General features: G+C 38.2%; 1 protein-coding gene across 1 annotated transcript in view; it reads right to left on the bottom strand.

The window, feature by feature from the left end:
• Positions 1-26,512, bottom strand: part of CERKL (ceramide kinase like) — a 169,105-nt gene that overhangs the window by 17,724 nt on the left and 124,869 nt on the right. Inside the window, exons 5-8 of the mRNA XM_007935956.2 lie at positions 21,533-21,675; positions 1,573-1,647; positions 495-672; positions 350-409 (exon numbers count right to left, since the gene is read on the bottom strand). Of these exons, the coding sequence (XP_007934147.1) occupies positions 350-409; positions 495-672; positions 1,573-1,647; positions 21,533-21,675 (456 nt within the window). The remainder of the gene's footprint in view (positions 1-349; positions 410-494; positions 673-1,572; positions 1,648-21,532; positions 21,676-26,512) is intronic.

Below are 26,512 nucleotides of genomic sequence, written 5' to 3'. Positions count from 1 at the left end.
CTTTAGATGATCTTTAAATTCAGGAGGGATATATTCAAGATCATATTTTGGCTCTCTTGGACTTGTTTTAATTGTCTTTAACTTCACATAGTCACATAGTAAGACACCCAATAAATGAATGAATGAGTATATGGTTATATGGTTATTTCTAAAGACAGAAACCAAATTGTATAGCCTTCTGGAACTTATGACACTCCACAATTCTATACTCTTCACCAATGCATTAGAAAAATAATCAAGGAGTCTGAAGCACAAGTCTGATAAATTATTGCTGTCAAAATGTTTTATGCTTTAAAAAATATACTTTCTTTAAATGAGATGTCTATATTACTTTGAGTTTTCCACATACCTTTCTTGTAAATTCTGAGAGCTTTTTAATGGTAAAAATGATATTTCACAATTCTCTGGCCTAAAATATAATGAAATATGTTATTAACAGTTACTGACCAAGGGATTCAGAATATTTGAGATTAAAAAAAAAAAAAAATACATACTTAAGTTTTGCCAGGGCCTTAATTATAGCAAAATCTCTCCGTTGATTAGGAGACATCCATCGATATTTTTCTGCCAGAGCCAAAGTTCTTCCACCAAAACCAAACATTGCTGAGAATCCAAAGCGAAGAAGCTTGCCAGTGGTGCTGAAGGTACAGACATCAACTGGTTGTATATGACCTTGAATGTTACCAGCCAGTCAGTCAGTGAATGCAGTAGAACCATATGTCAAAACAGCAAACATAGGAGAGCGTGTTTATATACTTGTAGAGGATCTCAAGCTACAGTGTACCGGGATGAATATCCTCTCTCTCACTATATCGCTCATTACCTATAACTACTTGAATTGCCATAACTTCCTTCAGGTACTAAGTGAAGAAATGAAAAGAAGCAAATTTTGAAGATTTCATATAAAACATGGCTAAGGAAGTGAAGTTGAAACATATTTGCAAAGTACATTAAGATTAGCTGTCCATTTGCATTGTATTTGTCTTAGCTTATATTCTTTCCACCAATTGGGATAATAAATGGTCTAATGGACTTATACAAGTCAATTTTTTTTCATTGTGCTTTATCTTTTAATAACATAATCCTAGTCCTAGACTCACTCCTTGGAAGGAAGGTTGGGCAATCCTACTTCCGTAGTGATAACTGCCTCGGAAACCCAAGGAGGGGTCGCTAGGAGTCGGGGCCGATTCAATGGCAAATAACAACAACAACAACAACAGTCCTAGACTAAGGGTAAAGTCAAACAACAGTACCTGATCTATTTAAATAGTACGCATGGATTTCTTGATCTGCTCATACAATTGTGATTTTGAGCATCATTGCAATACCTTTTTCTACCAAGACTATAGTAAAACTTCATTTAGTGTTCTTTATAGAACCTTGTATTCTGAAAAGGTAAGCAGTTCCTATAAGTGAAGCTTTGCCTAATTGGCATTTATTTTTTAGTGAAACATAGCTTTGAGAGACAAAGAGCTGTTTTTCCTTAGACAAGTCTCACAGAAAGAAAATGTCTATTCTTATATAAAGAAAAACATCTTTATAAAACATTAACTTATCTGGAAGAAGTCTTACCCATTATAATGTGCAAAGTTGCAGTTACCACATGAGGGACTCCATGAAGAGAGTGTGCCAAGACATTAGTAGAGCCTGCCGAACAATGTTAAAACATGCATAATCAGTTTACTTGTCAATGGATTATTTTATAATTATTATTTTATAATAATTTTTATTACTTTGTTGCTAGGGAATATTCTGATGAAAACATAATGGAAGTTTTCAAGGAAGGGACATGCTAAGGGACTGCTGTTTTGGCATAGTGCCTGAGGCATTTGACTGCTAACCAAGGCTGGCAGTTCAACCCACCAGCCACTCCTTGGAAGAAAGAAGACTGGGCAATCTACTTCTGTAGAGATACCGCCTTGGAAACCCAAGGAGGGGTCGGTATGAGTTGGCACCGACTCAACGGCAGTGAGTTTAAAGTTGGACTTTTTAAATTATATATATTTTTTCCATTCGTATATGTATATAAGTATGTTGTTGTTGTTGTTATGGTGCCATCCAGTGAGACCCGACTCATAGCGACCCCTCCTTGGGTTTCTGAGGCAGTATCACTATGGAAGTAGATCGCCCCATCTTCCTTCCGAGGAGTGGCTGGTGGATTTGAACTTCCAGCCTTCTGGTTAGCAGTCAAGTGCCTTAGCCATATATATATACATAAGAGCTCCCATATATATATACATAAATGTATATATGTATATTCTATAAATTTAGTAAAATTAAACTAAGAAACAGATGGAGGGTCCAGAGGAGGACATTTAAATTTTAGAAACCCTGAAGATTCCAGAACACAGAAATGTAGGCAAGTAGTAATTGTTAAGAAATTGTAAAAATTGTAAAAAAAGTTGTAACTGTTATTACAAATTAATCTGCTCTAGTTATTCAGAAGCAAAAATGCCCTTTTCCTAAGGAAGTTTACTCTCTGAATAGCAAGATGGACCAAATGCTTTCCAACCTCAACACTTGTTGATTGAATACTTGGAGTTTATTGTAGCAAACCAATAGACTCTAAATGAAGTTTCCCATCTAGCTCTTTCCCTGCTCTCACATCTCGTCCTAAAGCAACATCCTGGGATCTAGGATTAATTACTTCTGCCAACAATATACACTGCACCATTAGTGTCTCTTCTTCTAAGAATTCCTTCAGTCTGGCCCTCTGCACCCCATCTTACATAAATTCTTCAAATTTTTGGATAATTAAATGTCATCCTTCCTTAGTTTCCAGAGATGATATTGTTGTTGTTGTTGTTATGTGCCATAGAGTCAGACCTGACTCATAGAGATCCCTCCTTGGGTTTCCGAGGCACTATCATTATGGAAGTAGACTGCCCAACCTTCCCGCCGAGGAGTGGCTGGTGAGTTTGAACCGCCAGCCTTCTGGTTAGCAGTCAAGTGCCTTAGGCACTATGCTACCAGAGCTCCTAGAGATGATATAGGAACCTATTTTTAAAAAATGTTACATTTCCTGGTATTTGGTGAGCAGGAGGTAACAAGGAGTAGGGCATCTGTCCTGCAGTATAAATCTTAATCTTGAAGCTTTATCATTAAACTTTTATTTATTTCTTTTTATTTTTATTATGACTTGGGTGAAAGTTTACAGAGCAAATTGGCTTGCCATTCAACAATCTGTATACATTTTGTTTTTTGACATTTACTGTAATCCCTACACCGTAATAGCATTCATCCCGCTTCCTCCCTATACCCACCAGTTCTCTTTGTTCTTCCTTCCCATCCCTTCCCACCTTCTTAGTTCTATCATTGGGTAAATGCTGTCCTCTTGATCTCATTTGCTTGATTGTTTTAATGAGTGCATACCCTCGTGATATTACTGTTCACCACATAGGTCTATGAGGAGTTCTGGTGACGTAGTGCCTAAGGCACTTGACTGCTAACCAGAAGGCTGGCAGTTCAAACCCACCAACCACTCCTCAGAAGAAAGGTTGGGCAATCTACTTCCATAGTGATACTGCCTCAGAAACCCAAGGAGGGGTCACTATGAGTTGGATCCAACTCGACAGCAGTGAGTTTGGTTTTTGAGTTATATGGGTCTATTATTTGGCTGCCAATTGAGTAATGGGAGTTAAGTTCAGTTCTTAGCTTGGAGGGTGTTGGGGGTTCTACCAGTCTTCATCAGACCAGTAAGCCTTGTCTTTTTTATGATTTTGTTTCACATTTTCCCCCACTCTATATGGGACCTCTTATTGTGATCCTTTTCAGAGTAGTGGTAGCAGAGAACCATCTAGTTCTTCTGGTCTCAGGGTTGTAGAGGCTCCATTAGTTTTGGAACTAACTGTTTCCTGCATCTCTGATTTTCTTCATTCTTCTTTGCTCCAGAGGGAGAGAGACCAATAGTTGCACTTTACATGGGTGCTCATAGGCCTTTAAAACTCCAGTTACTACTCACCAAAGTAGGATGTAGAACATTGTATTTGTGTAGTATGTTGTGCCAATTGGTCTTAACGTCCCCCGAGACTATGGACTTGATCCTCCATACCCATTGACTCATTCCCTCAAGGTGTTTGTTTATATCATTAAACTTCTAATAAATTTTGATTTAAAAGTTATTCATGGTCCTCTTGCATCTGAATCATCTGGTGTAGTTATTAAAAACATAGGATTCCAGGGCCCTTTCCTGGTATCCTTGAGTTGTTAACAAAAGATTAACACACTTTGGTAAGCACAATGTTGGAGGTTCGAGTCCACCCAGAGGCACTTCAGAAGAAAGGCCTGGCCACTTACTTTGACTGATCAGCCACTGAAAACCGTACAGAGCGTACTTCTACTCTGACACACATGGGGTCACCAGGAGTGGAGAGGATGCATTGGCAACAAGTTAGTATCCCACACCTAATGAGTCAAAAGCACTATGAGGTAGGAATCTACATGGCTCTCCAAGTGGTTAAGCTCATAAAATTTTTAAACCACTTACCTACATAAATCATTCAAATACATCAAAATTTTGGAAAAATAGGCCTTTCTGTTACTTCAGTATTGGAAATATGTATGTATGTATGTTTTCCCCACAACCATTCCAAAGAATCACCCAACTAAACTAGGACTGGGTGGGAGAGGAATGGAAATACATTATTACAGATGAGTAAAACGGTGTGATATAGTCACCTTCTTTTCACTGTCTAAAGAATGAAATTTGAGCATGGATTGACCATTTGTATTGATCACCTAGTATGTACTAATTATTGAGATACAAAAAGAACTATATACAAATAGGGTCTACATCCTTGGTTAGTTTTTTTGTTTTGTTTTGTTTATTATGACAATTTTCAAACATGCACAAAAGTAAGGCAAATAGGGGATTGAGTTAAGATAGCAATCCAGCTAGACACTTCATGCCTCCCTCCACACCAAAGACTACAAAAACCAAATAAAACAGATACAGATGATAATCCTAGAACCTTGAGCTTCAAATAAAAGGGTAAAGAAGTACATAAAATACTGACTAGAAGAAGAAATTGAACAAAAGCAGTAAACAGGGAGATAGAGCAGAGGTGACTTCCCAGTTGACCCAGCACAGTGTGGGGTGATCTGTGTATGTCTATGAGGTCTTAAAAAATAAAACACCCAAATTCACTGCCATTGAGTCATTTCCAACACATAGTAATACCTCCTTGGGTTCTGAGGCGGTTATTTCTTTATTATTATTATTATTATTATTATTATTATTTTAAAAGCTTGTTTTACATTCAACGTAAGGCATACATTTAGTTTCATTCCCCATTTGCCATGTCCAACCCTAACCCAGTCTCCTCCCCTCCCTACCCTGCAACCCTCCCCCCTGTGCCCCTCATAATTACGCACTCCTGTTTGTCCTGCATTTCCTCAGTTTGAATGTTGGTCCTCTGGTGTCCCATGGTCTATTGCTCTAAGGGATGTATTACCACAGAGTATGTGGGTGCGTCATCCTGGGTTGAGTGGTCTGTGTGTACATCTTGTTAACTATTGGGCTGAGAGCCTACCCCTGGAGATGAGTTTTATTCCAGGCGCTGAATGTATTCCAGGGCCATAGTATTGGGAGTCTCACCAGACTTCATCTGACTAGTAATTCTGGTCATTATTGAGTTTTGGATTTTGTTCCATGTTTTCCCTCCCACTCTATCCAGGATCTACAGATTTGATCCTTTCCTGAGTGGTTGGCATTGGTAGCTGGGCACCATGTGGTTCTGGTCTCAAGGGCCATCGTGTCCTAGGGCTGATTGCTTCTAAATGCCCTTGTGTTTGTTTGTTTGTTTGTTTTGCGTTCTTCTTGACTTCCAGTGCTAGGAAACCATTAGCTGCATCTTAGATGGCTGCTTGAAAGCACTATCAGTCACTACTCACCAATGTAGGATGTGGAGCAACACTATTATGTATTTTGTTGTGCCAATTGAGTCTGGTGTCCATCAGTACTATGGTCCTGAGGCAGTAGCTCTATTGGATCTCTCTCCCATAGTGTCTGGTTGTCTGTGAGGGATTACTCTGTCTGTCTTCTATTGTTTCTATAAGGACTGCAGGTATTTTGTATCACTGGTGTGTCTCTGCAAGATTAGCCTCAGCTGAATCTGTCCTTGGTCTCAAGTATACCTCTGTTCCCTGACCCCTGCCTGATCATCTCAGGTGTTTATGTATTTATCTGTAATGCCTAGTGTTTGGTGTTGATAGCAATGTAGTGTTGTGGACACACTGGTTGGTATTAGCATCTGTCGTCTATCTCTCATGTGCACAGTTCAGTGTCCTCTCATTTCCCAGTGTTATCATGGTGGTCATATATCCTTCCTGTATATCCCTCCCCCTACCCATGTCAGTGTGTAGGCCCCAACTACCCCTAAATTGATCCCTCCCCTTCCCTCTCCATCCTGGTAACCTACTAGGTGAGTTTCCTTTCCCAAGCAAACCCTTCTTTGTCTTTTTACAGTAATGGGTTCGTACAGTACTTGTCCTCCTGCGATTGACTTATTTCACTCAGCATAATGTCCTCCAGGTTCATCCACGTTGCGAGATGATTCACGTATCTCTCATTGTTCTTTAATGTGGCATAGTATTCCATTGTGTGGATATACCATAATTTGGTTATCCATTCATCTGTTGATGGGCATTTAGGTTGTTTCCATCTCTTTGCTATGGTGAATTGTGCTGCAATGAACATAGGTGTCCATATGTCTGTTCGTGCACTATCTCTCACCTCTTTAGGATATATTCCTAGTAATGGAATTCCTGGGTCAAGTGGTACTTCTATTTTCAGTTTTTTAAGGAAACACCATACCGTTTGCCACAATGGTTGTACCATTTTACAATCCCACCAGCAGTGCACAAGAGTTCCGATCTCTCCACAACCCTGCCAGCATTTGTTACTATCTGATCTGTTGAACTTTGCTATTATTGCTGAAGTGAGATGATATCTCGTTGTTGTTTTGATATTTCTACAGAAGTAGATTGCCCAATCTTCCTTCTGAGGAGCGGCTAGTGGATTTGAACCACCAGTCTTCTGATTAGCAGTCAAATCCTTAGGCACCATGCCACAAGATTGTGTTGTTTAGATCTTTTGTATCTTTGTTGAGTTTCTTTATAGTTGTTCTATTTTGTAGAAAATGGTGTATTAAATTCTCCTACTATTATTCTGAAGTGGTCTGTTTCTCTTTCCAGTTCTGCTAAAGTTTGATTTAGTATTGTAAGGCTCTTTCCTTGGGGTCATAGATATTTGTTATGGTTTTGTCTTCTTGTTGTATTGACCCTTTAGTCATTGTATAATGCCCTTTCTTGTCTTTTATGCTGGTTTTTGCCTTAAAGTCTATTTTATAAGAAATTAATATTGCTATTCCTGCTCTTTTATGACTTCTATTTGCTTGATATGTTTTTCCATCCTTTAATTTTTAGCTAATTTTTATCTTTATGTCTAATATGTGTCTCTTGAAGGTAGCATATTGATGATTCATGGTTTTCATTCATTCTCCCACCTTCTGTCTCTTCACTGGTTCATTTAATCCATTTATATTCAGTGTAATTATTGGTAAGTATGGATTTACTGCTGTCATTTTTTTAAATGTGTGTTTATGTGTGGTGTTGATGGTTTCTTTGTTCCATATATTTTTCTGTGCTGAGTTCATTTTGTTTATAGATTTTCTTATCATTTCCTTCATGCTGTTGTTTTACTGTTTGTGTATGTGTGTGTGTGTGTGTGTGTGTGTTTACTGCCATGGAGTTGGATCCAACTCATAGCAACCCCTCCTTGGGTTTCCAAAGCAGTATCACTATGGAAGTAGATTGCCCAATCTTCCTTCCAAGGAGTGACTGGTGGGTTTGAACCATCAGCCTTCTGGTTAGCAGCCAAATGCCTTAGGCACTACGTCACCAGAGCTGAATCCTTATGATTTCTTTTTTTTATTTTGGTTAGAAATTTTATTAATTTTCTTTCTGGCTACGCTGTCACTTATTAGTACCTTCCTAAGTTTTAAACAGTCTGTTCTATGTGATATTGTCCTGACTTCCTCTCCATTTAGAAGTTCTGTGATTATACTGTTCATTCCCTCATTTGCTTTGTAGTTATCATTTACAGATTGACATCTCTGGTTCCCTATTTTCAGTCTTGTAGGTTTACTTCATTATTGAAAATTCTTCATCTGGTTTGGTTTCAGGGTGATGTTGTTATGTGTCTTAATCTCAGGTTGTCGTCTGATGTTGATTCTCTGTCCAAAGAACTCCCTTCAGCATTTCTTGTAAGGACCATAAAGTCCCTTAATTTCTGTTTGTCTAGGAATGACCTCATTTCACCATTATATTTGAGAAATAATTTTGCTAGATACATAATTCTTGGTTGGCAATTTTTGCTTTCAGTATTTTGTATCATCCATTTGCCTTCTTGCCTGCATATTTTCTGCTGAGAAGTCAGAGCTTAGTGTTATTGGTACTCCTTTATAGAAAACATTTTATTTTTCCCAGGCTACTCTCAGGATTCTTTGGTTTGGGAATGTTTGAATATGATATGTCTTGATTATTTTCTTTTGGGTTCTACCCTATTTGGAGTTTGTCAAGCTTCTTTAATGGATATCTTCTCATCTTTCACAATATTAGGGAAGCTTTGTCCACGAATCTTTGACAATTTTCTCTGTGCTTTTTTTTTTTTTTTTTTTTTTTTTTGTCTCTTCCTGTCCTGGAATTCCAATCACCCATAAGTTAATCCTCTTGATGGTCTGCCACATAATTTTTAGGCTTTCTTTATTCTTTTTTTCTTATTGTTCCTCTAATAGATTGGAATTAAGAGATTTGTCTTCAATTTTACTGATTTTGTCTTCCCTTGATCCAATTCTATTTCTTTGTCCTTCCAATGTATAACCTCTTTCTCAAATATTAGTCTTAATTTTCTGGATTTCTAGTCACTGTTTTTGTATGGTTTCTAAATGTTAATTTGTCAATTTGTTCTTGTTTTGTTTATGTGAATTCTTACTTGAGTTTTGTGTGTGTTTTCCTTGATTTTGTCTGTGATTTTCTTTGTTTTGTCTTTGTTTCCCTTGATCTCTTTCTTAATCTATTAAAGGATATGATATGTAATTCTTTTGAATTCCTTATTACTTAGTTCCAAATATATTTCTTCCTCCAGAAGATTTCCTACTCATGCAGTTTGGTCACTTGCTTGAACCATCTTATCTTTTCTTTTTTTTTTTAATGTGATTTGAAGTTGTCTTCAAGATATTGTCATGTTACTATATTTATTTGTTGATTGAATGTTCATTTGCTTCACCATGATTTTTTGTTTTGTTTTGACATATCCAGGCAGCAGGGAAGGGCATGCTACTCTGGTTGCTAGTGGGCAGGACTAGGGCACTCATTACCTGTCTCTGTGTGGATTTTGTAGGGGGTAGGAGTGTAGGCATCAGTCTCCTTTCACTGGTCATGTACAGAAGCTGAAGGTGTTGGCCACCATCTATCATTGATGCAGTGGTGATGGGATGGGTAGTTGCACTCAGTGGTGGGTGGGGCAGCAGGTGGGGAAAGGGTTACTCCCAATGAGGCAAAAGAAAAGTAGAAAAGGGTGGAAGAGGGAAGAAATAAGAAAAAAAGAAAGAAAGAAAGAAAAGTAGCTCAGCAGTGGGCTCAAGTACTTACCACCAAACATGATGTGGTGGGAGTACCATGCCCAATTCAGAAGAGTGTGGAACACTGACCCAGAGGCAACTGTTGTGTGGCATGCTCACTGTAGGAGTGTGTGCCACTGATTGTGCAGGCAATGAGAGGGTAACAACAATGAGATAACATCTCACCACAGCAATAATAGCAAAAATTCAAAATAATAGTGAAAAACAAATTTTAGTTTTGGTGTGGAAAGAACTCTTTCACACTGCTGATGGAACTGTCAAATGGCACAACCACTGTGGAAAATGGTAAGGCGCTTCCTTAAAATGTTGGAATAGAAATATCGTACGATCCAGCAACCACATTATTAGATATGACACAGAGAAATATATGCACACCCATGTTAATCACAATATTATTCACAATAACAAAATGATGGAAATAACCTAAGTGCCCATCATCAGATGAATAGATAAACAAACTATAGTACATGCACACAATGGAATGCTATGCAACATAAAAGAATAACAAAGAATCTGCGAAACACCTCATAACATTGATGAAACTGGAGGCTATTACACTGAGTGAAATAACCATAAAAGGACAACTATTATATGACACCACTATTACAAAAAGTCAAGAAAAGGTTTACACACAGAAAGAAACATTCTTTGATGGCTACTAGGTATGGAAAGGGAAGGGTGTGTAAATCACTAACTAAAGAGTCACTCACTCACTCACTGCCATCAAGTTGGATCCAACTCATAGCGACCCCTCCTTCGTTCCCGAGGCAGTATCACTACAGAAGTAGATTGCTCAGCCTTCCTTCTGAGGAATGGCTGGTGGTTTTGAACTACCAGCCTTCTGTTTAGCAGTCAAATGCCTTAAGGACTAATTTGAGTGAAGAGAAAAGCATTTTACAATAAGATGGAGGGAAGCACCAATGACCAGTAGAAAAAGAATTCACTGAGAGGGGCACAACATAAAAGACAACAAAGGTAAATTTTATTGCATAAGCAATCCTGCAGTAATAGTAATAACAAAAAACATCTATGGGTAAATACATAGGTAGATATGCAAGCTGAACAGATGTGAGGAGGCAAATGAGAGTACACCCATGAGTTAGGCAAAAGACATTTCTATACATGTATTTTTATGTGCCACAAATATAGCCAAGGTTATTGTAGATCATTCAAGGGTAAAGTACTGAAAACTTCTTAGCCATAACCAAACAACTTGATGGTATGACTCACTGGGCATGGGGATTTAGGACTACAATCTAGGTCAACTGGCTTAACATAGTCCAGAAAAACAATGTTCTACATCTGACTTGGTTGTTGTTGTTGTTGTTACATGGCATCAAATTGGACCCGACTCATAGCAACCCCTCCTTGGGATCCTGAGGCAGTATCACTATGGAAGTAGATTGGCCCATCTTCCTTCCGAGGAGTGGCTGGTGGGTTTGAACTGCCAGCCTTCTGGTTAGCAGTCAAGTGCCTTAGGCACTACGGTACCGGAGCTCCCATATCCGACTTTAGTGAGTAGAAACTGGGGTCTTAAAAACTTGAAAACAGCCATCCAAGATGCAACTATTTGTTGCTATTCATCTGGAGCAAATAGCAAGGAAAATCAAAGACTGAAGGAACAATTAGTCCAAAGGACTAATGGACCACATGAACCACACACCCTCATTACCCTGAGACCAGAAGAACTAGATGGTGTCTGATTAACACTACCAACTGTTTGGATCAGGATCACAATAGAAGGTCCTACACAGAGGGGGAGAAAAAAAATGTAGAACAAAATTCAAAATCATAAAACAACCAAACTTGTCTGATAGACACTGGTAGAACCCCCAAAACTGTGGTACTTACACACTCTTCAAGCTTGGAACTAAACCCACCCTGAGGATCAACTTTCAGCCAAACAGTAAAAGTCCTACAAGGTGAATAACACTAGTGAAGAATGCAGTCCTCAATACAACCAACCAGACCAGACCAGACCAAAAGAGCATTATTGACCCAAGAACAATGCTCAGAAAAAGGGACAAATGGAAATGGAGAACCCAGGGAGGAAGTGAGAAGAGTTGAGAGGACTGCAACCAATGTTACAAAACAAAATGTATACAAATTGTTGAGCAGAATTAGCTTGGTAACCTTTCATCCAAACCCAAAGTAAATAGATAAAGCTTCTATGAATATTCATGTATATTAAAAAAAAAAAAAGGAGAATATTAGAATTGACTCCCATGTACTTATAAGCCAGCTTCAACAAATTATCAATTTTCTGCCATTCTTGTTTATCTCCTCACCAGCTATTTAGCTGAAGTATTTTCAAACAAATAATATCACATTCCTTTACTCCTAAATATTACTAATAGGTAAGGATTGTATATATATATGGTCTGGTGGCACAGTGCCTAAGGTATTTGAGTGCCAACCAGAAGGTTGGTGTTTCAAACCCACCAGCCACTCTGTGGAAGTAAGATGGGGCAATCTATTTCCATAAAGATTTACTGCCTCAGAAACCCAACGGGGGTCACTATGAGTCTGTATCGACTCAATGGCAGTGGGTTTGTTTTTCTGATTTGAGATGTAGATATAGATGATATAGATACAGATATAGGTATAGATGTTTTGGCCCTCCAGTGCTGTACTAACAGAAAATACCACAAGTGGGTGGCTTGAACAAGTCGGGATTTATTCTCTTACAGTTTTGGAGGCTAGAAGTCCAAGTTCAAAGTGCCAGCTCTAGGGGCCGGGTGAAGGCCCCTCAACCTTGGGTTTCTGGCCCACTAAAGCTGGAGGCATTTCTTAACTCAGGCAGCTGCTGGCTGCTGAGGCTGACAAACCCAAGGTCGACAAGTAAAATGGCACAGTCCCAAAATTATTAAGCAAGACAGTAAGCCACTGGTTCAAGTCCAGAAACAATCTAAAGATCAGCAAACAACATGGCAGGCCACTGAAAAAGAGACTTGGCCAAATGCAGGATCCAGATTTGCCAAAAAGCTAGAGACCTTTCTCAAAGCTGCTTCTTATGTACTGGAAGCAGACCACATCCTTAAGGCAGGTACTCAGCTGCTCACAGTAGATTTCACCATGGAGTTCATTACCAGTCTCATCATGGGAATAACTACATGCAAGCTGCCCAGCCACTCAAAACTGGGCCCAGACAAGGTGACATATAACCTTAACTACCACAATTTATATATGTACACTTATCCACCCCTAAAAACTAAGAATTAATTAATAATGCCAAAATAAGCATCAAGCCCACATTTAGTTTTCCCTGATTATCTCAAAAAGTCATTTCCAGTTGGTTTGTTTGAATTAGGATACAAAGTCACATATTATATTTGATTAACATCTGCGTTAAGTCTTTTAAAGTTCCACTTTTTTTTCTTCTGTTTTTAAATATTAGTTATACACTGAAGAAATGGAATCAATTGTTCTGTGAAGTTTCTCACATGTTGGATTTGGCTGATTCTGGGTTTAACACAATGCTTTCTTCTCCCTATCTTCTATAAACTGGCAGTTGGATCAAGAGTCTTAAGTAGGCTCAGGTTTAATTTTGGGGCAAAAATATTTCATAGATTTTGTTCCATACTTCCTACTGACTTTCCATTGCAACACATCAGGAGACGTAGCATCTGGCTTCCCTACCTTTAGTGCTATTGAAATGAATCATTATTTTCAGATGGTTTCATTCTTATACTATTTTAAAGTTTCTGGTAATTACTGTTTCAAAGAGTATACCTCAGTTATGATCAAACATGCAAAGTTTTGTTCATAGAATTCAATTAGGTGCCCATAAACAGTTTTCAATCTCCTATATCAGAATTCTGAAGAGTTTTAAAATTCATTTTTTACTGTACATTTACTCCTTACTTATAGACTATCTTGTTATATGACATCTTGTATATGACATCTTACAATAACTTTGAAATAATTCTCAGGCAGTGTCTGATGGGTCAGGCCCTATGTAGGGCCATGGTTGGGCCCAGGGTGTCTTCCACCAGCCACCCTAAATGATATACTAGAGGCCCCAGTGATAACAGGTCACACATGGGATGGCAGCCAACTGGCTTGGGACACCTTCTCATGTTCATCTGAGATGTCTCAGTCTGACCATAGAGGATGCAGGGTGATGGCAGGATGACATGAGATGGGGACAACCAGGAGGAGACTGTATGTGGGCCTGTGTTGCCAGGGATGTCAGTGGGGTAGGCAAGAAGGAGAGGAGAGGGAAGGAGAAGGAGAGGAGGAGGCCGGGCTGTGGGCCCCAGGGCAGATGGAGAACAAGCAGGAACTCTGCCCAGGGTGGGCAGCAGGAGGTGGCAAGTGGAGGACAAATGAGATTCTTGCCCAGGGCGATTGGCAGGAAGTGGCAGGCAGTGAGCAAAACCCAACCACACCACCACTGCCACCCTTAACCAGTACAGTCTCTGAAGTGGTGGAGAAGGTGTGGTGAGGAAAGGGGCCCACTGAGCCACATACTTCCCAATACATGCTGGGAATGTATGATGGGCAGTGAGTGACAGGGGTAGGAGGAGGAGGGGAAGACGACACGGGCACTGAAGATGGAGTAAAGCCCATGACTTCCACATAGGGCCAATTTTACATAACGACCTTATAAACTTATGTTTATAAGTTAGAGGTAGGTGTGTTTGCATGTGTGTATGTATATGTATGTGGTGGATATGTATGTATATGTATACATGTATATGCATATATGATTGTGTTTTGCATATACATGTATATGTATGTATGCATTTTTTCCATTGGTAAAAACCTTCTCTGTATATATCCTTATTAAAGAAGATTTGGTTTCACCAGCCACTCTTCGGAAGGAAGGTTGGGCAATTTACTTCCATAGTGATACTGCCTGGGAAACCCAAGGAGGGGTTGCTATGAGTCGAATCCAACTCAATGGCAGTGAGTAGGTTTCATGGTAATTTAGAAACTTTAGATGCTATGGTTTGAAAAATGAAAAACATAAATGTCTAAAAAAAACTCTTAGAAGAACAAATCATGAGGAGGGATATAAATTTCAAATGTGGGCAGTAATTCATATACTATATCATAGGAGTAAAGCTTTTAAATGTCATTTCTTTATTGCTTTTCTTGACTCTTTCAGGCACAATTAATTGCTTCCACTTTGGTTTACCCATAGCATACATCACATTGTACTGTTACTTTGGATTTTATTTGGAGGTTATTCTCCCTTCACTTTGATTTTTCAGAAAGGAGAGAATGTCATTTTTATCAGATGCACATTGGATGTTTCCTGAATTATTTGTTAAACCTTCAAATACCTGAAAAATTATGATCTATTTTATAGTATCTATTTTCTCACAGCTTTTCCATCATGAAATATCTATTTTCTACCTAAAAATACTAGTTAAATGAAAGCCTATTCCATTCAACTTTAACAAATGGGTTTTTAACTTCTATATCAAAATGACCACCAAAAATACAAGGATGGCTCTGAAGAGCAGAGTAACTAAATAAGAGAAATCCAAATATTAATTAAGAAAAAAATAAAGCCACTACAAAGTACAAAAAAACAAAACAAAAAAAAACCCACTGCGATCAAGTCAATTCCAACTCATAACGACCCCCACTGGGTTTCCAAGGCAGTAAATCTTTACAGAAGTAGATTGCCCCATCTTTCTTCCACAGAGTGGCTGTGGGTTTGAACCATCAGGTTTCTGGTTACCAGTCAAATGCTGTAGGCATTGAGCCATCAGAGCTCCTTACAATAAGTACAAAAGGCATACTTCAGATACACTCAATGAATCTTAGAGATCTGCTCCCATCCAAATGAGAATTCTCTCTGTTGCCTGACAAATGGCCTTCTAAATAAAGTATTTATTTCTACGGTATTTTCTAATATGACTATCTTTATTAAAGCATTGTAGATTGATTTCTCATTTTCATAGTCATTGTTGTTGTTGTTATGTGCCGTCGAGTCAGCCCTGACTCATTGCGACCCCTTCTTGGGTTTCCAAGGCAGTATCACTACGGAAGTAGGATTGCCCAACCTTCCTTCCGAGGAGTGGCTGGTGGGTTTGAACCACCAGCCGTCTGGTTAGCAGGCAAGTGTCTTAGCCACTATGCTACCAGAGCTCCTATGTTCATAGTCATTAGTATAATTTAAATTCTACATGGATTTTTCCATCTAGGCCACAAGGGGGTAAGTACTCCCCCAAGTTGTGGCCTGCTTCAGAAGAGGAAAATACCAACTAGCCCTTCTTAGTAATAAGAATTTAAAATTGTTAAGAGAGTTAGCCAAAGTATGTATGTGTGTGTGTCTATATACATTAATATGTGTGTATAAATATATATACATATTTAAAATTAAAGAAGAAATACAGGAAACAAAGATGTCAAATAAAAGTCAAGAGCTATGGAAGCATGGATGTGGTATATATTACAGTTATCCAGATAAAAGGTTAATCCCTGGACTAATAAATTAGGAGCATTCCTGTGTGGTCCAAGAGGCCAATGCAGACAGAAAAAAATCAAATCAGCTGTGGTTGAGTCAACTTCAACTCACAGCAAACCCATGTGTATCAGAGTTTTCAATGGCTGAGTTTTTTAAAGTAGATGTCCAAGTCTTTCTTCCAAGGAACCTCTGGGTGGACCTGAGCCTCTAACCTTTTTTTTGGTTAGCAGCCAAGGAGTTCAATTGTTTGCACCACCCAGGCAATCATGGATTTAGACAGTGGACTAATGACGTAACTGGTTCTATTAACATCACTGAACTGATATGTGTTTGGGTTACTCAGTGAAACAAGCTGAGGCACCTCAGTCACTCACTATCAACTAAGATTGGCATTAAAATTATCGTCATCATTAAAATGGAATAGCTATCTAAGCACTAATGATTGCCACATCTCTACTAACACCAGTGCAAAGGCAAGTAGAGTCCACCTTATTAAACTGGTAAATACTCGTGCTGGGATTCCCTAAAAGGTAATTATGGAAATCTGTCTCATGTTACTCAGAGCCTAGTCTACAACTAGCAGCATGGAGATGAACTGGAACTTGCAAAAATGCTGAATTTCAGGCTCCACTCCAGACCTACTGAATTAGACTCTGTAGTTTAGAGGATCCTCTGGTGATTTGCATCCACAATAAATTTTGAGAGATAGTCCTCTCAAATATGCACTATTCAAAATCTGATCCATGGATCAGCAGCATCAACATTACCTGGGAGCTAGTTCATAATACCAAATCATGGTCCCACCTCCAACCATCAGAATCAGAATGTCTGGAAGTGAGGCTGACTATTTGTGTTTTAGCAAGGTCTTAAAATGATTCTTATGTGCCCTAACATTTAATAGTTTGTACTCTAGAAACCTGTTACTCAGTGGATTATACCCAGGTGTTAATTACCCTGCCCTTTTCAATTATCCTTTGGCCCTAGTTTATCCCTTGGTTATTTAACTGCTAATTAATCTGGAATGGGTGGGGGAAAAGAGAAGAAACAAATCAAGGTATTTTTCTTCCCAAACAGGTTTATAGTAAAGGTTTTGGAGGAAGCCACATAATTAGAGTGAGATGTTCAGGATTATCGATAGATTATAGTACTTCATGAAACACATTTCCTCCATTACCATGGTTAATTAGGAGTAGACTATGAAAGTGTTTCTCTAGAAAGGCTATTAAAAAACGTAATATAATGCTGTCATGTACCATAGAGAATGAGACATGTCAGGGCTCAAGAAAATAAAGAACATTAATTCCATGAGTTTGAAGAATGTTGAGTACAACCAAGCCCAATCCTTTCTAGAAGGCGAGAGAACCCCTTGCAACTCTTCCTTACTTCTGCAGAACTTGACAGTGGTAACAGGCACAACCACAAGTCAAAAAAATTATTTTAGTCATATTCTACTCAGATTAATCTAGACCTTAGTCCTTAAACAAGCTGTTTAAGTGCTTGGCACAGTGCTTTAAAGCATTCAGCTCAACCAAGAGGTGAGCAGTTTGAACCCTTGACCCACTCCTTGGAAGAAAGATGAGGCAGTCTGCTTTCATAAAGATTTACAGCTTGGAAATCCTATAGGGCAGTTCTACTCTATCTTATAGGGCCATTATAAGTCAGAATTGACTCTATGGCAGTGGATGAACAACAACAACAAAAAAAACCTAACTCACGGCGTTCAAGTTGTTTCAAGGTCATAGTGACCCCTCCTTGGGTTTCCGAGGCAGTATCTCTACAGAAGTAGATTGCCCAATCTTCCTTCCAAGGAGTGGGGGGGCGGTTGGCGTTGAACCACCAGCCTTCTGATTAACAGTCAAATGCCTTAGGCATTGCTCCATAAACACAGTTTCCTTTATACTGTGAAGAAAAAAGGAATGGTCATGAGGAACGTCTACTTAAAAATTGTAAAACTATACTGTTGTTCATAGTGGGTTCTGAGTCACTGCCTAATCTTGGTGACTCCATGTGTGTCAGAGCAGAACTGTACTGAAGATTGTGACCTTTCAGAAGGAAATCAACAAGATTTTCTTCCAAGGAGCATCTGGGTGTGTTTGAACCACCAACCTTTCAGTTAGTATGCAAGTGCTTAATTGTTTGCACAGCCCAGGGACTCCTGTATAACTAACTATGTTGTTGTTGTTATGTGCCGTCGCTGAGGCAGTATCATTACGGAAGTAGATTGCCCAATCTTCCTTCCGAATAACCAACTATAGATTGGGCTATATTTTTGTTTGGATCATCAGAAAGATGGATTACATTTTGTTTCAGGAAATTGCACTTTATTTGAGAAGTCTATATACCAAAAGAACATGCTGCTTACATAAATAACTACAATGTAATTTTAACATTCTCACAAAAGCTATAAATGTTCTACCTCAAGGTAAACATTTTAATTAGCCTGAAAAGCTATTTTTCTTAACACTACCAATTCCCTTGCTCACAACCCCTTCCTCAGGTCTGCTGAAATGTGCCACCTGCATAGAGTAAGGACAGAAGTAGCAGCTCATGTAAAGCATGAAAGATGAAGGTACCAGGCAGAAACTGTGGAGGCAAAAAAGAAAAAAAAAATGTCCTTGGAAGTGTGAGCACTTCTGCAGAACAATTAACTTAATTAACCAGACACCATGAATATTCATAAGGCTGTTAATGTCTCCCACATCCAAACAGACAAATGTGATGTAATGACTTCCTAGTCAAGCATATCTAAAATTCTCATGAAAACTGCACCTACACATTGGTTCTTTGCCTGAAATATCATAGAAATTAACAGTCTCTCGTCAATATTTTATTCTCCTCAAATTAATTGGAAAGCATGAATTTATTTATGTGAACTCTATAGGAATATATGGTTCACAACCATCAGTATGTGGATTGAGCCTTGTTTTACAACTGGATTGCTTTTTCATTTTTATGTCCTCTCAAGCTTTTTTCTCTATTCTCCTTCCCCATCCCCCCTTAATCGGAATCCCTCTGTATAGTTCCTTAGCACCAGTTCCCATAGCAACAAACACCATTGCTAATGGCCAGCAGTTCAAATACAGCCTTTCCCCACATCTGATCCATTAGTCTGACCATAATTCAGCAGCTTAGTCTGTTGGCTCAGTGGTGTAATTTACTAAACACTCTCTCTCCCTCTGGGTGTCTCTCTCCAGGAGGCAAATGGCTTCAAAGGCAGACTGTCTCCTTGTGTTCAGAAGCTTGGAAACTTCCTGCCTAGCTCTTGTTCCTATTCTCTATCAAAGCCCTGACTAGGCAGAGTCCTCATATTAAATACTCCCTGTCCATGTTTCCCTCCTCTTAGTGGATGAAACCAGTAAAGTGGAACTCTGGTACAACTACCAGAGTTTTGACACCATGTTATATATTCTAAACAAAAAGCCTTAAAAAGCCATTTCTCCAAACATCTACTATGTATATAGAATGCTTTCAAAATCAGAAATATGCTTAAAAAAGCATAACCACCTATCTTTACAGAAAATTACCCATTTATATCAGATGCATTCCTATAAGGATGCCCATCTTTTCACTTTGGATGCATATGTTAATGAATAAACTAATGAAAAGAAACAGTGACCTAAACAAACCTGATTTACACAGCGGGAAATGTTGGAAAGGTTCCACCTTTGCACTCAGAGCTACTAAAATGACAAAGTGAAAAGGTCAGAGTGCTGCCCCAAAATTCATGTCTCTCTCTCTCTCTCTTTCTGTGTGTGTGTGTGTGTGTGTGTGTATGTGTTGAAGTTATTTTGTTGTTGTCTATCAGAGTTTGTTATAGGTCTTTCCATATGTTTTGAAATTGCCGAGACACATCCTACCATCTTTCTCCTTTCATTTCTTGCTTTTATGAAAGGCATTATACTCTAAAAGCACATTTTTGTTCTTCATCCATTTAATAAGAATACTAGATATACTGAAATCCATACTAGACTAATATGGTTATCAAATGGATAGAATATTGATTTTTTTCAACCATATGCATTATCTTCTATTTTCATAGGAAACATTTTTATGATTTTCTTTTAAAGATAATAATGTGTGTGGTATTTTAAGAATGGAAAAACTACCACTTTCTATCACTAGTGTTTATCTAAATACTAATTTGCAATGAGTGAGCTGTGGAACATAAGAAACTTGAGAGAGGTGTGTTCTTCATTTCTGGACCACAATGTTTTGTTCTACTTCTTCTTCCTGCTCTGATCTCCAGTTTCTCCTTCCTGCTTCCCTTAATCATCCTCTATCATTCAGCCAAATGGAACCTCCTAGAACAAGCTGCTATCAATTTGCTCCTTGTGCTAAAATCTCCCATTCTTCCCTTATGAGAATTTGCTTAATTCTGAACCCTAACTTTGGCATCCAGGAGCCTCCAAGGTTTGGGACCAATTTGACCCTAGTATCTCCTATGGAACAGCCAGTTTTCTATATCGCAAGCAATCCCAGATTTTCTCGCCTTTGTTTTTATTACTTTTTCAGCCACAAAAGTAACTCATTCTCATTTTTTCAGACCAGGTGCTACTTTATTTTAAGGCCTAATTCAAGCATTGCTTATTCTATAATGTCATCTTTATATTAATTAACTTACTAAAGTTTATTGAGCACTCACTGTATGTTGTGTTCTATTCTAGATGCTAGAGATACAGTGTTGTTGTTGTTATGTGCCATCGAGTCAGACCCGACTCATAGCGACCCCTCCTTGGGTTTCCAAGGCAGTATCACTAGGGAAGTAGATTGCCCCATCTTCCTTCCAAGGAGTGGCTGGTGGGTTTGAACCGCCAACCTTCTGGTTAGCAGTCAAGTGCCTTAGCCACTCTGCTACCAGAGCTCCCGGAGATATAGTAGTGAATAAAAAGATAAAAATATTTGACCTTAGGAAACTCATCCTCCAACTCTCTGACTCCCCTTCTAGTCAGAATTAATACTTCGTGTTGTTGTTGTTGTTGTTATGTGCCGTCGAGTCGGACCCGACTCATAGCGACCCCTCCTTGGGTTTCCGAGGCAGTATCACTACGGAAGTAGGATTGCCCAACCTTCCTTCCGAGGAGTGGCTGGTGGGTTTGAACCGCCAGCTGTCTGGTTAGCAGGCAAGTGTCTTAGCCACTATGCTCCCAGAGCTCCCATGTAGAATAATAATAATTCCATTTATTGATTGTTTATATGGGAAATCCTTCACACATCTCTTCTAATTTAAATATTACAACAACCTCGCAGTGAAGTGAGTAAGTATTACCCCTGTTTTGCAGATTGGAAAATGAGTCTCAAAGAGATTAAGTAACTTGTCGAAAGTCTCATATTTGTTCATGGAGGAGCCAGAAGTTAAGTTAAGATCTTTCAGAGTCTGTGCTTTTAACTCCATGTTACACTAAGAAGTAAGACAGGGAAAGACTGGCAGGGGAGTTCATTGTTAACAGCTCTGTGGCTAGTGCCTTGCCTGCTGGTATTACACCGAGAGGAAGCTGTGCTCTGACAGGGGTCAGGAGGCAGTCTGTTTCCACTCCAGCATTCTTCTGGGCCCTAAGAAGCAATGCATGGGCTACCTCACTGGCAAATCCATCTCCTCCAACACAGACAATGCTAGAAGAAAAGAAATTAAGTAAAAAGATGTAAAATCTCAAATTAATTGGTAATAATTCATGAAATCTAGGCTTCAACATTTTTGTATTAATCTTCTATATTAATGATTACTCCACTCAACATTCTCAAACATGTTAGAATGTGTCAGTAAATAAGAAGGGGAGATTTTACTTCACAATTAGCATACCTAGAAAACTCATATAAACAAATATTTTAAAATGGATTAATTTGCTATTCTGTTAGATGCCAATTCAAATTATCTATTCCCATTAATCCAAAACTGGGTTAATAATTGGAACACATTAGCTCAGATCTGACCTGTATTTTGCTCCATTAATGTCCAAAAACACATCATTGTCATTTTGACTATGTTAATATCCTGTTATCTGCAATTTGTTTGACTAACATAAACCAAAGTCATAAAATCCTGTTAGTTGTCAAGTTAAAAGACATCGTAAATATTATGTAAAATATGGAGCTTTAATTTAAGGTACTACTAATTATATTTAGAAATAAATCTTTCTTATTGCTTTTTGAAAAAGGAAATAAGATGTTAACCTCCAGTTGTACTTGTCTAGACAGAATCATTCTGCTCAGGCCCATCACAAGAAGTTTATTTATTCTGAAAGAAAAATATATGAATATAGCAATTGCACACCTGAACTAGTTTTCATCTCCTTGATAGCATGCTTTGTGACACTTTTAAAGCTAGGATTATCACCCTTTTACCCTAGTTAGTACTGCTAATGTTTTTTAAGACTTTATGGAAGTAGATCTATAAAGAGAGAAAAAAAAAAAAAAGAAAATCCATGGAAGTAGTACATAAGCTATTAGTCATTTGTTTCATAATTATTTGCATTTAAAATACACAAAACAATCTTAAGCATCACAAATGTCATCAGTTTACCCAAAAGAAGGGATGGTTTATGTTACTGAAAACGGATGTGTCAAACTCAAGGCCTACAAAGGCTCAACAGGAGTAGAGATGTACGCAGTCTCAAGTTGAGGCAGGTTCTCAGCTTAGCTCCTTCACATCAGGTGGGAGGTAGGCCTAGTCTTACTGGATCTTCTGGACATCACAAGAAAAGGGTTTTTATTTGTCTGTTTTTTAAACAGAGCAAACTTTTATAATGAGCTAATTTAGCCACTGACCTGGTTAACAGCCAAATGCCTTATCTACTACACCACCAGAGCGCCTTAATTTAACTATGGTAGGGTTTTTTTAAGTTACTCTAAAACATATATTTTAAAGTAACTAGCCTTTTATGTGAGTGATTTTTAAAAAAATAAATAAATAAGTAACCTCCTTCTGACCCAAGCAGAATGAAAAGTACAAGCTAGAGGTTAATATCTTATTTCCTTTTCCAAAGAGTGAGAGAAATTTATTTCTGAAGCAGGTGTTTATATATTTGCCTACCGACCAACGTTGTTGTTGTTAGTGGCCATCAAGTTGATTCTGACTCATGGCAACCCCCCGGGTGTCAGAGTAGAAATGTTCCATATGGGTTTTAAGGCTGTGTCCTTTCTAAAGCAGAATTGCCAGGCCTGCTTTCTGAGGCATCTTTGGGTGGGTTTTGGCCACACACCTTTGAGCTAGTAGCCAACTGCTTAACTGTTTGAGCCACCCAGGAACATTTGGAAATGTTGACTATATTATTTGATTTTTTATTTAGATTTTTTCTTTATTAATTAATGAAAATATTTTTCTTACCTTAGTTTATAATAGGGAGCTCTGGTAGCATAATGGCTAAGACACTTGCTTGCTAACCAGAAGTCTGGCGGTTCAAACCCACCAGCCGCTCCTCGGAAGGAAGTTTGGGCAATCCTACTTCCGTAGTGATACTGCCTCGGAAACCCAAGGAGGGGTCGCTATGAGTCGGGGCCAAATTGACGGCACATAACAATAACAACAATAACAATAGTTTATAATAAAGATATCATAGATAATTTATAAAATGTCAGTATTAATCAACTATTGGCTAGATTATCATGGGTCTAGTTAATGGTGAAATTAATAAAAGAAAAAGAAAATGGTGTAATTTAACAAATTATTCCATTGGGACAGAGTATTAGAATATATGTAATTGCAGAAAAGCTGCAGATTAAGCCTAACTACATTCAAATTTATAATTTCAACAGTTACTATTTCAAGTCTGTGGATATGATATTACTCTTTTCTTTGCATAAAGAAAACATCCTATTCATGTCCAATATAAGTAGTTAGCAAAATATGATCTGAAGCTCCTACAGGTTTTAGCAGTGACACTGTGAGTGATTACTACAACACTCTAGAGTGGCATACAAGCTGTCATTAGTACTGATAAACTATTCCCTTTGACTTTAAAAATATGTCGCAATCAATCTTTATAGAAACATACTCATTTAAAATACTCCAAAATCTTAGCAAATAGCACTTCATAAACATTTGTTACTCGATCATTCTGTTTTACTGAATAACACATATAGATTCTTTCTTTGATCTTAAGCCCTCAGTCAGGTCTATGTCTGTTGTTGTTGTTGTTGTTATGTGCTCTCGAGTCGGACTCGACTCATAGCGACCCCTCCTTGGGTTTCCGAGGCAGTATCACTATGGAAGTAGATTGCCCCATCTTCCTTCTGAGGAGTGGCTGGTGGGTTTGAACCACCAGCCTTCTGGTTAGCAGTCAAGTGCCTTAGGCACTATGCTACCAGAGCTCCCAAGAGCTCCCATGTCTATGTCTAGAAACTTTTAAATGACTTCCTAAACACTTCCTATCAATAGCTGTCTAGAGTCAGGCAAAAGTTCTCAAATGAATGTGAGCTTCTTTCTTTTCAGAGTGCCCTACAGCCTTGGGGGTAACCCATCCTTGGGTCCTTTCTATAAACTTATCAAAACTTTTGGGAATGTATTCCCATAGCCTCTCTTTGAACAGGGACAGGGACCTTTCCAATGTAGAATATTCATTCCATTTTTCACTATTCTGAAAGAATTGTTCTTTTGAAATATCTTAAGAAATTATCTTTCCATTTTCCTCCTCATGACTTCTCTTGTAATTCTAAATAGCATCATAAAAGTACCACTTTTTTATAATATTATACTAACTCCCCTATCAGCTCCTACAGAAAACTGAGCTCATAAATATAAGTGATCTGTTTAAAGGATCTTAGAATATTGGTAAATTTCAGTAGAAATTTAAAGTATTATAAGTCTTAAATGAATCAGCATGCTTTAGAGTAAGAAAAAATTAAATCACAGGAACTTAATTCAAACAATGGTTAGGACTATATTTGGTCAAAAAAAAAAAAAAAGATGTAATAACAAATCTACATGTCCTTGAGCATCACACTGCAAAATACCAGCACCTCCCAGGTGAAGCAGAATCCTTAGTATTGTGCCTACAAAGAGTTAAATACATTCAGGTAAAGAAAAAATATTACTATGCTATGCTTGAGCAATCATCCTTACTTCAGTTTGCAAAGTGCTTAATCCTTGTCATACTTCTATTAATATAATTACCAATAGAAGATATTTATAGAAACCACATTCAGCAAAATACTTCATAATGCTGGTGGGCAACACCAGGTTTTAATACTCATGGCATCCTTTAATACCATTTATATAATCATATTTTGAGGCATGGACTCATTTGCAATGCAGCCACCCTCACACACTCACCAGCTAGTTGGGTCCAGGAAGTTACTAAAGTAGGCAGTTAGTGGGTATGCTTCCTTCAGTTACTTTTCTTAAATATTACAGTGCATGATAACATTCTAAATGTAGCCTATTAAATCCTTCTGTCTTCTAAGTATAAAACTCTGAGATAATCTCCTATCTTGCCCCCCACATCCTCAATATTAATCTGATATTTTCATCCAGATTTACTCTTTTGAATTAAATTCTTTTTTGAAATCATGCTTTATTTACCAAGCTTTTTTATTCACCAACTCCTATTTTTCCTCATTAAAAAGAATAATAATATTATCTCTAGAAAACACTGATGAACATCATTCCTAATGGTGCTCCATTTTGCTTGTATCACTTTCCCTCCCTAAAACATTCCAAGAGCACATTTGGAAAAGTAAAGCCTTGCACTCTGATTGAAAGGCTCAAATGCCCTTCCTAATATGTGGGCCTTTTGTTGTCCCCTCCCCATCACCAGGAAGCACAAACAATTCTCATTCTGGCCACCTTTTAAAACCCTCAAGTACCCACTATTGCAAAAAATCTTTCCTAAAGAAAGATAAAGGCTTTAAGTCTTTTACATCAATCTAGGGCTTTAACAAATTGATTCATTTAATTTTAAAAAGTAACTATTAAAATTGTCACTTGCTGTGTTCCTAATATATGCATACCAGTGAGCAATCTCTAAGGAGCCCTGGTGGCAGACTGGTTAAAAAACACTAGGCTGCTACTTAAAAAGTCAGTGGTTCAAACTCAGCAGTCACTTTGCAGGAGAACCATGTGGCAGTGTGCTTCTGTAAAGCTTTACAGCCTTGGAAACCAAATGGAGCAGGTCTACTCTGTCATATGGGATTGCTGTGAGTCAGAACCAACTCAACAGCAACAAGTTTGGTTTTGACTATAGAGCAATCTCTGCACACTCCAACAATGCATCGCAAACAATAATTTTTAGCACCTACTGTAAATAACTCACCTACTTGGTAGTCCCTAAATTATATGAGATCATTAAAATTATCTTCTTTCATCCATTCTGTAAGTAATATATTTGTGTGATAGTTGAAGATGTGTCAACTTGGCTGGACTCCAGTTGTGAGTGGTTGTTCCCATGATGGGATCAGATGACTGAGTTCTGAGCAGCCGGTCTGCCCAAGGGGAGTTTCCCCAGGGGTGTGGCCT

The sequence above is a fragment of the Orycteropus afer genome, unplaced genomic scaffold (genome assembly GCF_000298275.1).
Source record: "Orycteropus afer afer isolate SDZICR_OR568_19922 unplaced genomic scaffold, OryAfe1.0 scaffold00001, whole genome shotgun sequence".
Classification (NCBI taxonomy): Eukaryota; Metazoa; Chordata; class Mammalia; order Tubulidentata; family Orycteropodidae; genus Orycteropus; species Orycteropus afer.
This window is presented reverse-complemented; position numbering and strand designations above follow the sequence as displayed.